The sequence below is a fragment of the Pyrgilauda ruficollis genome, unplaced genomic scaffold (assembly GCF_017590135.1).
Source record: "Pyrgilauda ruficollis isolate IOZ18807 unplaced genomic scaffold, ASM1759013v1 scaffold66, whole genome shotgun sequence".
NCBI lineage: Eukaryota > Metazoa > Chordata > Aves > Passeriformes > Passeridae > Pyrgilauda > Pyrgilauda ruficollis.
In genome coordinates this window covers 1,105,644-1,122,590 of record NW_024528377.1, presented here as the reverse complement: position 1 = coordinate 1,122,590, position 16,947 = coordinate 1,105,644, and the positions used below count along the sequence as shown (strand labels likewise).

General features: G+C 38.5%; 1 protein-coding gene across 7 annotated transcripts in view; it reads right to left on the bottom strand.

Moving 5' to 3' along the window:
* Positions 1-16,947, bottom strand: part of ERC1 (ELKS/RAB6-interacting/CAST family member 1) — a 277,845-nt gene that overhangs the window by 86,807 nt on the left and 174,091 nt on the right. For all 7 annotated transcript variants that reach the window (XM_041484357.1, XM_041484358.1, XM_041484360.1 and 4 more), the window contains one exon: positions 12,316-12,476. In XM_041484357.1, the coding sequence (XP_041340291.1) occupies positions 12,316-12,476 (161 nt within the window). The remainder of the gene's footprint in view (positions 1-12,315; positions 12,477-16,947) is intronic.

Genomic DNA, 16,947 nt, shown 5'->3' with positions numbered 1-16,947 from the left:
TTGTCTCTGTAAGTGATGCTGATAGGAACTGCAATGATTCAGTTTTTCTAGGTGCCTGCCTTGGGAATGCACTGCCCAATTAATGGTATCCAGTTTCACATGAGCTGCCCCAGGGTACGAAAGACTGGAGACCAACAAAAGGTAAGGAAGATCCATGCCTTTCTGAAGAGGAACCTTCTGGATGAGGCACATTCTGGAAGTCCAGTGGTGTAATCCAGTGCTCCAGAAATGGCAGTAGGCTCCTAGGCTCAGACAGCACAGTGCTGTTCTCCTCAGAACCCACAAATAAGGGATCAACAGGCACCTCAACGCTGGCAATGAGCTCCCTTCTTATCCAACACACATCTTGTGTGTAGAATGGTGGAAGTCTTAAAAACATTTTTTGAGTCCAGTATAAATCAGAGACCATCACTGGTAGGCAAGAACAAGGTTTTGAAGACCAACCAAAGGAAAGGAAGTGGAGACTTGAGAAACAGAGAAAATAGGAAAGAAGCTCGCTGTCTATCTCCTGGTCTCTGGCCTATTCAAAACAATTTTCTATCATGAACAAGAAAATTAATTTCAATACTGCCCTTTAAACAACACTTCAGTAACAGCCCTCTGTTAATTTGCAACAGCAAATAAAAGCTTATTTTGGGAGTGCAAGATGCAGTTAAATTACTTGAGTGCAACTAGATAATAAATTGTCTAAGCAACTTAGAAAATTCATTCATGCCATTTGCATTTTTCTGTGTTGAGTTTCCCCTATTCCTAAATAAGATAAACACTTTTTTTTCCCCCAAAGGCTTATTTCAGGAGTTAACATGGACTTTGCAACTGCTTTAGCATTTTTAGATGCAAAGTACCATATCTTGTCAAGTATCATAATGAGAACTAAGGGTCACAGCATAAACTGAAATTATAGAAGACTGCACAGTTAAAAAAAAAGTCTATTGCTAGAATGTGGAGACAAGTCACTGTAACCCATTTTGATCAGCAAACTCCTCTTGTTCATGAAAGGTGTAGGTGTGTATTTCCAAGTTCCAGCAGACTGTCACCAACCTCAGCTGAGGTGCTGGGAAGTTAGGTAATGAAATACTTCCTCTAGGCTGTCCTAACTCTTACCTCAAATCATAGATAGTTAAGACATAAACTAGAAAAATGGGCAGTACATGAATTCCAAAGAGGAATGAGAGTTTGTTTTTTTTTTTTGGTGCATTCCTACAGTTAATAGTTTTAAAGTTTTTTTCTAAGACTTGCAAGATTGTAGGATTTCCTTGGGAATAGAGCACCGGAAAGGTAAGATTTTGTCCTTCACTATATATGCTCTAGACCAGCCATATCAGTATACAGAATGGGAATGAAAGTGTAACTGAAAATCACTGACTGTTGGTCATAAGGAGTTAAATTTTCCATCTTTACCAAGCAGGCATTTCATGATGATGGTCTGCTGAATGATGTACAATTGCTTCCAAACAGGCCTGACACTGGGAACAGGGCATAAAGCAACTCTGAAGAGCTGAGGGTTTTATTCCATGTATCGGACTACAACTTGACAGCTCTTAAAAAGTATTCCTACCTTGAAAATACATTTTATTTCCATGAAATCATTAACCTGCTAAGAAACTTATAAAGCTTATGAGAGTCTACAGAAAATTAAATATACTTATTTATAAAATAAAAATGACCCATACACTAGGCAAGTCAAACAAGTGATACATGCATACTGCAGCCATGGGAGTGTCTGCACCACAAAAATGTGTAATCACAGCTGGACCAAGGCAGGTGTACTCTACAAAATATTAGGTATAACTTACTACACTACTTACATATTAATGCCATTTTGAGAGTTAGTAAAATGAAAGTAGAATAGAGATCTATTAAAAGACAGTGCATCTCCCATGTATGGGAATAAAGTTTTTATGCTATGTGTAGCACTGACATGAAAACCATACAGCTGCCCAAAGCAATTTGTGTCCCTCTAAAACTATTTTCATTAAAAGCCTACAAGTTCTCTTTCAGGAACTGGCAACTAAAGATGAAGTTCTTATACTTAGTTGTTTTTAAGCTGCACTGAGATTGTATTTGCCCATCAAACAGAACAAGAAATTCAGTATCTCTATCAATACAGACAATAAGGATGTATCCATGCATGTCATGAAGCAATGTGGAGCAGCCTGTCTCCCCAAAACAAGAGCACAAAACATATAAAGAGAGATCTTGTCAGCTATGGTGCATCCAGGCATCCCTGACATCCACTTCCCACACAGGGAGTGCTGCTCCCATGCTCCATGCTGCAGAGGGGGCAGAAGCTCCAGCAGCTGGGAGCCCTGCAGGGCAGCCTCAAAGGAGATCATTCCCAGGTGTGCCTGTCCCCAGAGCATTGCTTGAGTCCACAGGCTGGGCCAAGTGCCACACTGACACCCTCTGCAGCTCAGCACCAAACCCCTTTTCCATTCCCCAACAGTTTACTCACATTTCTGCATAACTGCTGGTTTCTTCTGGCTCCAAAGACCTCACCTGCAGGGTTTCATTTTTCTGTTTGACACCTTGCTGTTGACTTTCCTTTACTGCACAAAAGAACTTGCTCCAGTGCCTCTTTCACAACTGCTCCTTTGTAGTAAATGAATGCTTTAATAATTGTGTTTTGATTGTAAACTTGATTAGTTTTGACTTTAATTTGTGGCCTTTGCTGAGATCTTTGGGGCTGAGAATTAGAGAGCACACTGTACCACTATACTTTGGACATAGGGAGTTTGCCAATTTATTTCTTGCCTCATTTGTCACAAAATCTATGAAACTGCAGTCCAAAGCCAGCTTCATGCTTTTAAAGGCAAGGCAAAAATGTATTTGTTTTTCTTCGAAATTAACATCCCCTTGCTAAATTAATCTAATTTTTCAAACTCAAAACCAGAGCCCTCACTAACAATGAGACTCTAGTAAGCAAGATAAATCCAAAGATCAGCTCAGCAAAACAGAGCAGACCGCTTCTCTCCAATTACATCACTGAAGTGGCAAGAAATGCATACTCAACTTTAGGTACAGACAAATAAAACAAAAAATGAGGATGTACAAAGGATCAGCATGAGGACATGCTAGAAGAGAGAAATACATGAAGAACTATGTATCTTACATGCACAACATTTCCCATGAAACATCTGTGTCTCAAACTGTTAAGACATCAAAAAAAATCTACAAACCCAGTTTTTTAATTCCTGACATCACTGGAGTTCTGTGGCCATGAGTGAACAAGTCACTTCGTGTTTTGCTTTTCAGTTTACTCCTTTGAGAAACAACAATGCCATTTCTCCATTTTTATTAAAAAAAGATTACTCTGAAATGTAAAATCCTTTAGTGAAAATAACTAAACTGAAAAATACTATTATTTACAGTTGCATTCTTAATATTTTTGATTAATGTGTGTCTAGATGAGATAAAGGCCTTTTACAAATATAAGAAGATATCCCTGGCATTCTTTATAACCTAGTGAGTCCTAACCCTTTCAGGTTTACTGCCTAATGGGGGCTTGAAAGATAGCAAATTTTTGCAGCTACCTTGAACCAACTAATTGAGTTCTTTCTATTCCTTCCAATAAATAAAGAAGTTTCCTTTGCATGGAGAATACTCAACATGAATTGAGTATTCCTACAAAATTGAGTAACTGACCAAAGCAAAATTTTTCTTTAGAAATTGAGCCTGCAAACCGAAGATATTATTAACAGACAGAACCGAGCTCACATCATATGAGGAACAAGCTCAGGCATATAACATTTTTACAGGACACGTTTTTCATACAGACAAGGAAAGTGCATGACTTGTGCTGAAGAATCACAAAAACTGCAAGATAACACAGTCTCCATCTTCACCTTCACCTAAAGTATCCCCAAAGCACATTCAGCTGTATTTAAGCTATTTGTGATACTCTGATGTAAAAACCTTCCTAGAACCCCTCCTCACTTTACCGCGATCAGTTTGAATTCTCATCTTGATCCCCAAATCACCTGAACACCCACCAGGGCATTCTGGCAACACACACCCTTTGGCTTGTCAGCCAAAAGTCCACTTCATTATGGACAGTTTGAACAGCAGCAGGCTTGAGAGAGACCTCTAAAGACATCACATAACAGAGGTTTCCATTGCAACAGTAAGCTACTGTTTATTCTCTTCCAGCTACCTACTTATTCACTTCATAGTGGTTTAATAAGGAATACAATCCCTACTTCTTGATGAGACAGTTCTGCAAGACAATGACACAAATTCTCCTGAGATCAAAACTGCTATACTACCAAAAACGATGAGTTCACGTAGAGGGACACCTTGTTGGTTTGTCATGATTTAGACACAACAAGTTAATTTCTCTGCTATTCAACACTTTAGTATTTTCTGAACATTTACATATATCTTTGACCATTTACTCTAATCATTTTCTGATTAAATCCCCTGCTGCTCAAAGCAACTTGCAGTTGTCATCTTTTCACAACAGTCTCAGCGAACTAAAATCTTTATTCATGAAATTAAACTAAATGATCAAACTAGTTGATTGCATATCAAATACAAACTATATAATTTAGTTTAACCTCACATGCAAAGCTGATTCCTAGATTACACAGTGGAAATAAACTAATGTGATCTTGTAGTTTTCAAGTCAACATGAATTTTAAAGCTGTAGAATGCCAGCAGACTGAAAAAGAGCAGTAAGTCTGGAGAAAGGTACAGCCATATCTATTTAGTGCTTGAGGCAGACCTGAAAAAGGGGTTTAGGCAGCACTAAATATAACATTGTGTCAAATTATTTTTCAGAATTCCCTGTTTCTATATGCACTAGCTCCTAGTACAGGAAGAGTTCTCTTCATCCTGCAATGTGCAGAAAACTATTATAAAACTACTGAACTGGGGAGAACTGACTTAATAGCAGTGACAGCATCATACCTCGAAGAAAGACACCTTCACAGTGCTTAGTGTCATCTTCCAGGATTTCTAAATGAACAGTTCTGGTCAATTTTCATGTTTGGACTGCAGTTACGTGGAACCACTTTCACTGCACACAAGGTACCACCAGACAAACCCAAACCAACAATTCTCGAATCCTATCACTATGGAGCTTTCTGAAAAATTCCACAGACCTGCAGATGATGCTTCTTATTTTGCCTAAAAGAAATCAAAAGTATTGTTTGGGAAGGGAAAATACCAAAAAAGACATCATGGATATTCCCATACAGTATAAAGACAAAGATTGTATGTACGGCCAACATCTTAACTCAGTTCTCCAATTTTTCTTACTCAATCCCCATTTGTTGTCCTCTAGGATTGCAGGGAAGCAATTACTTGCTTCAGAGGTTATTTCTGTAATTAAAGCAAATTGACCTCACTTTTTTTTTTTTTTTAAAAAAAAGAAATTTCTGTTCCACTCCAGAAAACAGACTGGAATTAGACTTTGCCTTACCTACACCCTGCAAAGCTCCACTGTTATTTTAAACTCAATAAAAGAGTGACTTGCACATGCACAGTGACCATGGAAGCACATCCACCCTTGGAGAGTTCCCTCCTTGTGTTTTGAACTATGTTGACGATGTCCGGATGGGATTTACAATTGCTCAAAGCTACTATTGTTCACACTACATTAAATCTACAATATATGCAATGAGATACCATAATATTTTCACTTGGAACTTCTATTAACCCACAGCTTGACTGTATTTAATGAAATATGTAGTGCTCACAGAGTTGATTTATATGCGTTACTATTTACAATTCACATTTATAAAAGAGGAAAAAGCACCCTAAGGAACTCATGGTTCTTTTTGACTTTAACAGAAAGTAAAAAGTGCCTGATTTAGTTTAGCTCAGTAACACCCCTGGAAGCCCCAGAATCTTATACTGGATTAAGGATGGCGACAGGAATCACTGATGCAGCTGAAACAGCCAGCATAGGAAATGTACTTTTGCTATCAACCCTGAGCCAAAACACTCCTGCATATTTTAAAACAAAAATCATATTTATGCTTCTTCTGTATAGAATTATACACAAACAATGTCTTTGCATACAGAAAACTTGGAAATGTACTTTTGTTAAGTGTTGTTCTAGAACTAAGTGACATGGAGGATTCATACTTCCAAGGGAAAATTACACAGATTCCCTTGAACAGATAAACTTTTACTTGTGACTTCTGAGTGTATTTAATTACACAAAATAAAGGCATACAGAATGAGTTAGCAGAAGGCAGCATGTTGGTGACCTCAAAGCTATCTTAAAAGCAATCTATTTTATATATTAGTCAATATAAAACCATCACTCTCCCTATTTCTCTACCATGTTAACACTTGGTTATCTAAAAAAAAAGGTAATTATTTTTCTCTTAGATAACATGATCTGCATACAGGTTATGATAAAAACAGACTTTTACCAAATCAATGCCCTCTGGGTAGTAAAGAATATGAAATTTTCTTGTGCTGCACCTGTTCCCTAAGATGGTTTGTAATCATGACTAGCAAAACTGAGAAAAGACAAGAAGGGTATTCATCTTCTAGAGTAGGATTGTGTAATCCTAAAAAAAAAATCATACATTTCAGTACTCTTTGTATATATATGCCAAGATCTCTATTGATGAGATCTTTCAGAGCAGTTTCTGTAGGAATGTTGCAATATCTTAATAGAAAATGAAAGCATGACAAAACCTCTACATTTTTAACACTGAGCCTGTATGGTGAATTTTTCAAATTCTCATTTGAAAGAGGTTTAATTTTCTTTCACCATCTTGAAAACTATGACACTGAAGGGATCACTTACACTAAACCCAGTCCCTGAAGAAATATATCCAGAAAAACCTCCCATGGAAAGGCATGGGAACAAGAACATAGTGTAGCTAAATTCTCCAGAAATTAGTGACTGGATCTCTTTTCCCAACTCCTCCCTACAACATCAATAGTCATAGAAATTACTGAGTGGAGCAAAATGCTTTAACACCACCTGGTGTAGTTTTCAGCAGTTGGTTTTGCTTCCAGGCCTGTCATGGCTCATTAAGATAGCACAATACTTTCTGTCTGCAAGATTGTTCTCAGGGACCATAGAATTTGAGATAAAATGAGATACAGAGGGTTTTATCACAAGACAGAACACAACTGTGACATATCATACCAAGGTTTTAGTATCTGAAAAGCTACAGAAGGAAAAGATTTTCAATGCAGGTGAAGAGTAACAACAAACCAGTGAGAAAAGGTAAATATAACTTCCAAATACTTCAAGAAACAGAGTAGACCACAACAATCCAATTCTGTGTGTACTCATATGGAGCATTTTGTCTACATATGCTTTGCTAAAGGTTCATGTCTTTACTTTTCAGTTTTATCACTTGGTGACACTTTGAGATTCAAGATTCACTTATGTGAAACATTTGATTGACCAGTTTAGTAGTACTGCCCAAAAATGGGTTAAACTCTTCCACTTGCTTCCATGGCTCAGGCCAGCTAGTGTGAGTTGCACTGGAAACACTGTGGCAGTGCTGTCAGGACATTGGTGCCTCAGAGTGCTCAGAAGGCTTGTGGACAAGACAGGAGGACAGAAAGGATAACAGGACTCATTGCTTAATTGCAAGAGAAAAAAGAAGTGTGAAGGAGATTGTTTTCTCTTAAGTTTTCACCTGAATTTAAAAAAATAGTAGCAAAAGACACCAAACTTGCAAGCAACCAAGATCTTCCAATAAACTTGAGCCTTAAAAGACACACAATATATCTGCATGCTGTATTTCAGCTTTCCTATTGGATTCTGGACCATTCACTTGGAGATTAACAGCAGTTCCAAGGTCAGTCTATTTTGAATTATTTAAACATAAGGCCTGTACTGTTTAGTAATTAGAAATGGATTATGTTTCACATTTCGGACTATTTCAACTGAAGTAGTTACAATTTCAGGGAGTGACAATACAGAATTAAAATAAACATATATGATTAAATATTTTATGCTTGAAAAGGACAAAACAATGGTAACAGGACACCAGCATGTTAATTTTCCCTGTGTGCCCTGAAAAAGACTAAAAAGAAAATTCCAAAGCTAAGAGAAGGAAAAGGGCACTGACAGGGATGCACTTGTTCAGCTCTGCCCCAGACAGTGAATCCTACAGACACAGAGTGCCCCCTGTGGGACTTCAGCTTATTTAAGTGCACATGAAGTAAGCACAGGAGAAGTTCAGGTACCACTGCTGCCATCACACACCAAGTGACCCCCAAGCCTGGAAGCCCAGCTCAGTGTGATGTGGCCAAGAAAGCCACACCTGGCTGATGTGACAGTAATGTGCTGCTGCTTTGTGGCACTGGCAACAAACCCAAAGGGATTGCAAACTATGGAGACAGCTGTTCATCTGCTCTGGAGGACTGCTCTTATTCCATAAACCATAACTTCTTTAAAGACCAGGAAGTTCCTTAATTTCCAAGAAGACAGGTACAGATGAGCGAACAAGTTATTGTTGGATGGACATTGATGCTTTCTTTTTTTTTAGTTCTGTTCACCATGGGTGTACACAACCTGAAGTATTTTTGTTTGGTTAAACTGTTTGCAGGGCTTAAAATTACCTCACACCTCATTTTGGATCAACTGATTTTACTTTTCTGGCAAATAAACTGTGTCAATTAATCAGTTTCTTTGGATTACTTTCAACTTCAGCTTCATACTCATACCTCCAGACAATGCTGCTTTATTGCTGGGAAGATGAACTTTTCACAAGATAAACAACCTCACCTTTCACTGACTTCATTTTTAGTTGTGAGTGGTCATGTGCAGGCCTTTGTATTCTTTCTTATCTGAGAGCCAGAAAATGAAGATGTGGACTTCTCCATCTACCAAATATTTTAAGATCATATCATGCAGGAAAACTGTAGCAGAGATGTGGGTGAACAGTCTTCCTGCATAGCCCTGCCTAGGCTGGCATCTCATTTTTATGAGTGGCCCTCTGCAGCTCTCAGAAGCCTTCCAGCTCTGAGATGAAGAAAGGAAGGCACACAATAAACAGCCTCATTGAGCTACACAAACCTGGTTCATTTCACTGCCTCCACCCTGTATCAAAGAAAAACTATCTGTGGGATGAATTCATGACATTAAAAACTACTGTGATAAATACTCAAAAGACTACTCATGTACAGTCAGACAAGAAATCAAAAGATGTTTTCTGACAGCTTGATTTTGAAACAAATTATTTTCTGTGATAACAATTAATTCATCTGCAATATTTTGATTATTTTTCAAGAAACAAGAGGATAGTAAATTATTGTCAGAGAAGTAATAATCCTTCTGTTGTGCGCCAGCAGGATGAAAGATTCAACTCTGAAGCGCCAACTATGTTATGTAAGTCTGCATACCTTGAATTATAGGGCTAGCAGCAATTGCAATTAGCAGAAGGCATAATTCAGGAAAGGGCTATTGGATCGTTTTCCAGGTCTGAAAGAACACCTTGAGAAATGTCCCAACTGGGACTTTTCAATGCTGAAGCACATGACTAGGAAGACCCTTCTGATCAAAACAAAAGGCCTGTCTAGTAAGAGAACCATGCAGACACTGTGTCTGTTCCCCTTCCCTGTAAGTGCAGCATCCACTGCTGCAGATTTGGCAACTGCAGGAGCTCGGCCTCAGATTAGACTGTTTGTGCTTGGCTATTTTCACACACTGCCAAAATTTGCTGACAACACCAGGGGAAAAAAAAAAGAAAGTAAAACTGGTGATTTTCAACAGTTTATAACTCAGCTCAGCCTAAGCAGGTTTTTATGGGACAAAGAACAGAGATTTCTCTGTAGACAGCACTTTATTCCTGCCTAATTTAAAAGATTTGCTGTGAATGATGGAAACATTAGAACTTCTTAAAGAAAACATAACAAAACAAAAATCCTAGCAGTTCACTAGTATTTCTCTACAGTAGATGAAGTTTGGTGATATAAATAGGGACCATTATCTGCCTCTCTCATAATTATTTGCAATAAAGTTTTTTTAAAGAAAATGAAAATATTAGACTTATAGGAAGAGAGCTTCAAAATACATAGTATTTCTTCAAGGAGTGAAATTTCTTGCATGGAATATTTCACACTTGAGCTATTCTAGTGCCACACTATTCCCTAAAGAGTGTGAAATGATCTTCTCAGGGTTACAGAGTCAGTAGTAAACACAAGTTCTACTCTAAAAACCAGTATTTTAAACATGTATTTTCACTAGCATTATATCTAACAACTTCCTATTAAAACCCAGAGGTAACTTTCTGGAGTCCCCTTGTTGTTTTAACACTTTCTTTCACTCCATATCTGGAATCTCCTAAAGCAGCATTTTCTAAGTTATTTTTCTTGTCTGCTCCCCAGTCCCATTAGCTGACTGTAGGACCTAGATTGTTAAATCTACACCCCTAACAAATCTCAAATTTAATCAGTGCTGGTTTTGAGCACCTCAAACTTTTCCTACTGAAGCATGCCCTAGAACATAGGAAACAATATTGCTTCACCCATTTGAATACTATCTGTACAACAACTATTTTTCCTCCATAAGAACTCCAAAAGCAGCTAATTGCTTCACAAAACTGACCACTCATTCAATTACTGTTATTTTTCAGTTGAAATAGTAGCAAATACATTAACAACATGAGAAACTTTTTGCAAAACTAGAAAACAAATGAGTGCTTTTCATAAAAGACATAGGCTGGGAAAGTAGGGCAACAAAGAATATACTTTCTGTATATAAAGTAAGATATTTAATTGACTGGGAGTCCTCAGTAGAGACTTGTTTGCAACAGAGCCTCATGGTGAGGGGGAGTTTTTGAAGTTTGGATGCCTTTGGCAGCTTTATAGAACTTTAAGACAGACCAGCTATGACTAAAACATGCTCAGCTAGTTAACTCTACAAACGTAATGCTTTTTCCATCTTCCTCTCCATGTGCTGACAGCATTACCATTCTCTCCAGTGTTCTTCTTCCTTCTGAGGTACAATGGATCTACCAGTTCATGCAGTACCTGACACCACATTTCAGTACAAAAACCTTCCAACAATAACTTACACAGGTAAGAGTGGTCATCATTTAGAAGTGAGTAGTTATATTAAAGGATCTACACAATTCCAAATACATTTCAGGATATACAGTACACTGCGTGTAGATTTTAATGAGAAGGTTTGGCAGAGCAGTTTGGCAGAAGAAAGTACTCTCAAGTGATTGGAAATGGGATACATCTCCAGTTGCTTTGGATTCCCACATCACCTAAAGAGCTATTCTTCCCATCCCCCCATACAGCAACTCTCAAGGCAGTCAAATTTATAGCTCAATAAATTTTTTTATTAAAAATAAAAAGTGTGGCTTTTAAGTACTGCAGTCGTCCAACATCCTTATGCCAGGTCTAGATCAAACTGTTGTAGCTGAATATGAAGCTGGGGAGGCTTGGCCTACTTTATACAGCAGTTCTAAGTTAAAGTTTCGAGATCTAAGCCACCTCTTTCCATTTTGTAACAGCTGTTTTTCTATCCTTTCATTAAAAAAAAAAAAGGAAAGGAAAGAGACCAGTGTAGAATAGTTAAATAAATAAATAATGGCTCACAAAACCACAGTGGAGGAACCACTGCTAGTCCTGCCAATAAAAATGTTCCTTCTCTTCAGGGCTGGCTAAACAACTGAAAGTGCTTCTAATGAACTGCTGGCAGCACCATCCATCATTGCACTAAATGGATTCATGTCTCCCTAAACCAAGGATAACTATTTATCTGTAATGCACAGTCAGAAATTAGGAAGTATTTAAGCCTGGGAAGTCTAATCCCTCTCTTCTCTCCACCTCCTCAAAGTTAGGTTTTATCCAGGCTTCCTTGTACAAGGATGATTAGAAAAGTTTGACTGACAGAGAACTTCAAACTGCTGCAGTGCTAAAGAGTTTGAAAAATACTTGAGCAGACCAGAAATCTGCAATCTGACTTTAACATTACGTACACCTGACATTATGTTTCTCTTCTCCCTCTTCTTTTTGGTCATTTGCTACACTGCCTTGCACCTTACCTTGAAGTAGCTCCAGGCTGCTCAAAGCAAGATGGCACATTGATTAGACATAGAACAACTGAGTCCCAGTAGTTGCTTAGGATCTGTGAAGATGTGCAAATAACAGAAGTGTACTGTAAACAATCAAAAGGAAGACATGTTTTTGAGCTCTAGAGGAAATGTGGAAGTGATGTCAAGAATCCCTGGTCAGAAGTCACCTCTGAAGGCTCAGCTCATTACAGACAGCTGCTATCTGCAGAGACATATCCATGCAGGGGCTGTCTTTACAAGGATCAGAAAGGAATGCAGAGCCATCAATAAAACAAGCCTACAAATAATAAAAGAAGACACTTACTTCATTTCCAGGACCTCCTCCAAATGTTTCCTTCTTTCAGCTCGTAGGTTGGTCAAATGGGTTTCCTTCTCAGCCAAAGACTGTTGTGTAGAGGACAATTTTGCTTTCATTGACTCCAGCTCCTGTTTGACCTTCTCCATAGCCATCATCAGCTCCTCTACCTAAAACATTTTTGGAGAAGACAGGAGGAGAGAAAAATTATACAGTGTGACCAGCTGGAACTTACTAAATGTCACAACTGAATTGGAGTACAAATGTTACCAGGGAATGGATGCTACTCAGCACTTCTGCAGGCTGGAGGCACCATCCAGTGCTGTGGACAGCATGTCTACACTTGACCAAAGTAGCATTACAGCTTGGGAGTTAACTTAGTTTGGTTACATAATCATTAAAATACAAACCTTCAACTCTTCTGTATTTCTGTTTCAGAGAATGTACCACAGGGATAAGAGGATGGCCTGCATATGTTAACACTGGCCCACAAAAATGCAAGGCATTAAATGAAACACATTGATAATATACCAAAACGATAAAACACTTTCACTGTAAATGATGCTTAAAGACATGCGCACTTTAGGAACAAAGGTAACATTTCTGAAGCACGGAGAGGAATGGGTTCCCAAGAAGACATGAGGCTACTTCCCTCAAAATACCACTTGGACAATGCTTTTAGGCATGTGTTGGGATTTAGCAATGTAAGACATTCAAGGAGCTGCTGTTGGCAGAGAAGTATAGCAAAACAATGCTCTTATCTTCAGCAAACTGGAAAGATTCAGAAACAGCATGATTATAAATTCTGCCACAAATGAAGAGTAATTTTATTTTGCACTCAGAATAGATTCTGTCAGGTAAAATTAGTCACTAATTAACATTCAAAATCACAATACGTGCTTAAATCTAGCTATATATAGCATTCAAAAGCCTCTGGATGTGCTTTAATAATTTTATAATAAAGCTCAATGGTGCACGCTACTTTCACTGACTTCTTCCATGTAGGTTTTCTCTTTCCATCACAAACCAAGTGTTCATAAATGATTTTATAACGTGCTTTCAACGGGAGAAAATCAGATGCTACTGCTGCACAAAATCAAATATTTGCATAAATTTAGTATGCAAACACAGCACTACCTTGCCTTTATATCCCTCCATAACAGCCAACTTGTGATCCACCCTGGAAGTGAATTATTCAATTTACAACAAGCTCAATTTCTACTTACATGTTTTTACAAGGAGAGTTGAGTATGTCATTTGCTATATAGGTGATGTAGGAGGGAAGTATGTAACATGCTTTAATAAATCCTGTACTCCTAAAAGTAGAGCTAATGACTCAGGACAAACCTGGATAGTAAGACTGGTTTTCATCCTCAATGGTGACAGAGCAAGAAACATTGCAACGGAGAACTAGATTTATAAAAACCTAGCACAGACATTGTGCAGCGTTTACTGCAGAAAGCCTTTTTACCTACATTCAAATGTAGCTGCCAAAAGGTAGTTTTCTTATGTTAGCAAACTAAATAAAATTAAAATATGCAATTATCATAAACTATTCAAAATGTACAGCCAAGAATTCATCTAGTAATCAAGAGATCAAAGGAGAACCTCAGCGACAAGTAGTCCAAACTGGCAAGTATGGATATAATAACCAAACTTTCCCTGCTTTATTAGTGTTTAGTGTGCAAAACAAGACTAGAAAATCTGTCGATTTTTAAAACTAAGATAAAACTCCATAAAGTGAAATAGCAAAAATATACCAGAAAAGAATGCAAAGAAGTGCAGAAATAATACTACTAGGATGGAAACTGATTCTTAGAAAAATGGTGGAGTAATGAAGGTGCACTTGTGCATCAGCTGCTATGATATCAGTCTCTGTTTCCTGTGGGTGGATTCAAAAATACCTACATACACATTTTCCTTAAAACTGAAAAGAGCTATAAACCCCTGGGCTTGAACAGAAAACCACCTGGAATCAGCAAGCCCCCAGCCAACTGCAACAGTCAAAAGGGCCTGTGTCAATTTGTCAGCTGCCAAGATAAAACAACCTCTGAAGCAACATCTCCATAATCAGGTTTGAAATATTTCTGACAGGCTTCCTCCCACTGCCAGCCATCAAGGTCTGTGATGCTAACACTGAAGGAGTGGTTTGCCTGATGTAGATCTGTAGTGTGACAACTCTGAGCTGTTTGGAAGACATGAGGAAACTGGAGCCTGATACCTGGGCCAAGGCTCCTAGGGAGAGGTGGCAAGGGCTAACTCTGCAGGAGTATCTCCTACAAGTGCTTATTGCAGGTACTTTATCTTTTTCTCATCGCTCTGTTTGATAATTCTTTTAATTCTAAGGTTATAGTTTGTATTTTTGCAGGCCAACAGAAAATTGATCTAATCATGTATTAGGAATGGCTGGAATGTGAGTAGCTTTTAAATTGTGCCAACAACTTGTTTTACAGAACTGTCATTACCTTCCAAGCTCTCCAGCAAAGGCCATTTGTCACACAATTTAAAGACAAAGTTCACCAAAATAGTGATGATTGTATTCACAGTAAAGACTTTGTTGTTCAGATTCATCAGGCTGTAGATAGTCCATGGGTCTATTTCAATTAAACTTCCACAAAACAAAACATTTTATTTGGCAGCTTCTGAATCTTAGTGCAGACCTATCTCAGTAAGCAGTCCTGTGAGAAATGACAGAGGAATATTCACAAGGAGCAAACTACTTGCAATGCACATTTAATTTAGCCTATACAAAAACCTTCATATCTACCCTTTAATTCTGTCCCCTGAGAGCAGCTAATTACACAATGAAGAAAAAATATTTGCCAAAACCAGAGCTCTTGGCACACTGAGACACTTTCAGAGACATGCTGTTGACATTTTCAATTTAGCTGCGGGTAAGCTTGTGCCCTGTGAGTTGTAGCTAGAAAGTCTCCACCCATTTCAGAGGATGCAAAGGGTGAACTCTTGCTACTCTTTTCTCAAATGACAGTATATAAAGCAAGGTGTATCCTGTCTAGGACATAGCAACGATTCAGTTCTCTGTAGACAGGCCAGAAAAGTCTTCATGTATTGTGAGCAGAGAACTTAAATGGAGACTTATTTGTTCATCGTTCTCAGGCCTTAACTGACCTGCCCAGGTGACAGCTTATTCCTTATCTTTAAGGAAGAACATCAACCTGAAATAAATTTCCATTAGAGGAGAGATTTCCTGAGAGATTGAACAAACTATGTGAAAGAAGGCAAAGAATGTAAATTAGAACAGGATGAGATTCACAGCAGCAGAAAAGGGAAACGTCAAGATAGGACAAATACTTTGCATAGTATTGCATCTCCTTCCTTAGGAAACATGAAAGCAAGGTGTAAAGAAATGGCAACGAACACGAGAAGTTTATTTATGTCAATGACAGCCTGTAAAGAAATTATTTAATAACAAAAAAACCTGAAGCTCTTTTCAGAAGCCTATCTACTATCTTAACCTCCCTGCTCCTACAGACTGTTATTTCAGCCTCCTGCAACTGCGAATCAAAACCCAAAAGGCTTTTGCACAGACACAGAGATACCACATTATCTCCAAATATGTAGTGGTTCCAGTAAACCTTTCTGGCCAGGGACTTGCAAAGAGCTTGGTCAAGGTGTCCAAAAGCCAGTAAAAAGCCCGCAAAATTGAGAAAGGGACTGTATACACAAAGTATTACTGAGGCTGGAAATCCTCCCAACCTCTGTACTACTCTAACAGTACCTCAGCATCCCCCAACACTTTAAATGTTTACATTACAATGTAGTGGCAGCTGCCCTTTTTCTTCCCATTGTGAGCTCTCCTCAGTGATAAAGCATCACCTGAAGATAACTTTTCTACTGCACAGAACATTGTAAAAACCTTCTCTAGCCCTCTCAGGGAAATCGTTCTAGGGCTTAATTTTCTGCTTGCACCTTTTCAGGGAAGCAGAGCAATTCTGGCTCATGATCCAAGCCACAAATGCATCATGAATGCTGGTAACACAATGTAACTCACCAGAGTGGAACTGTGCAACTCTAGAGAGGCAATGGCAGAGTCATCAGTCGGCGGGAAAAAAGAGCACAATGCCATACACTTGAAAAAACACTTGCAGGGGCAAAGGCTCTGTTCTGAAATGGTGACCCACACAACCCATGTTTATAGGCTATGTGCCTACCAAGAATGAGGAAAAGGCTAAAGAATGCCCAACACAGCACAAAGGAAAATGTTCTAGTCTCAAGTGATAGGATATGAACGCATCCAAATTCACATGACTGGCATTAAAACTAGAAAATCACTGGTACACTAAATAGAAAATATTTTATGTCAGGTAAGGCTTCTTCTCACCTGTAGATTATCAGTCTTTACAGAAAATATTGTCTATCTTCTTTTGGTTTTCATTTTTTCATAGAATGGTTTGCGTTGGAAGAGCCCTTCAAGCACCACCCTCCTGCCATGCCCTTCACCAGATTAGGCCTCCCAAAGCCCCATCCAATACTGCCCTGAACACTTCCAGTGATGGGACATCCACAACTTCTCAAGGCAATCTGTTCCAGTGTCTCACTGTGCTTATTATACAGAACTTCTTCCCTATCTCCAGCCCAAACTTCATCTCTTTCAGTTTAAAACTATTGACCCTCGTCCTG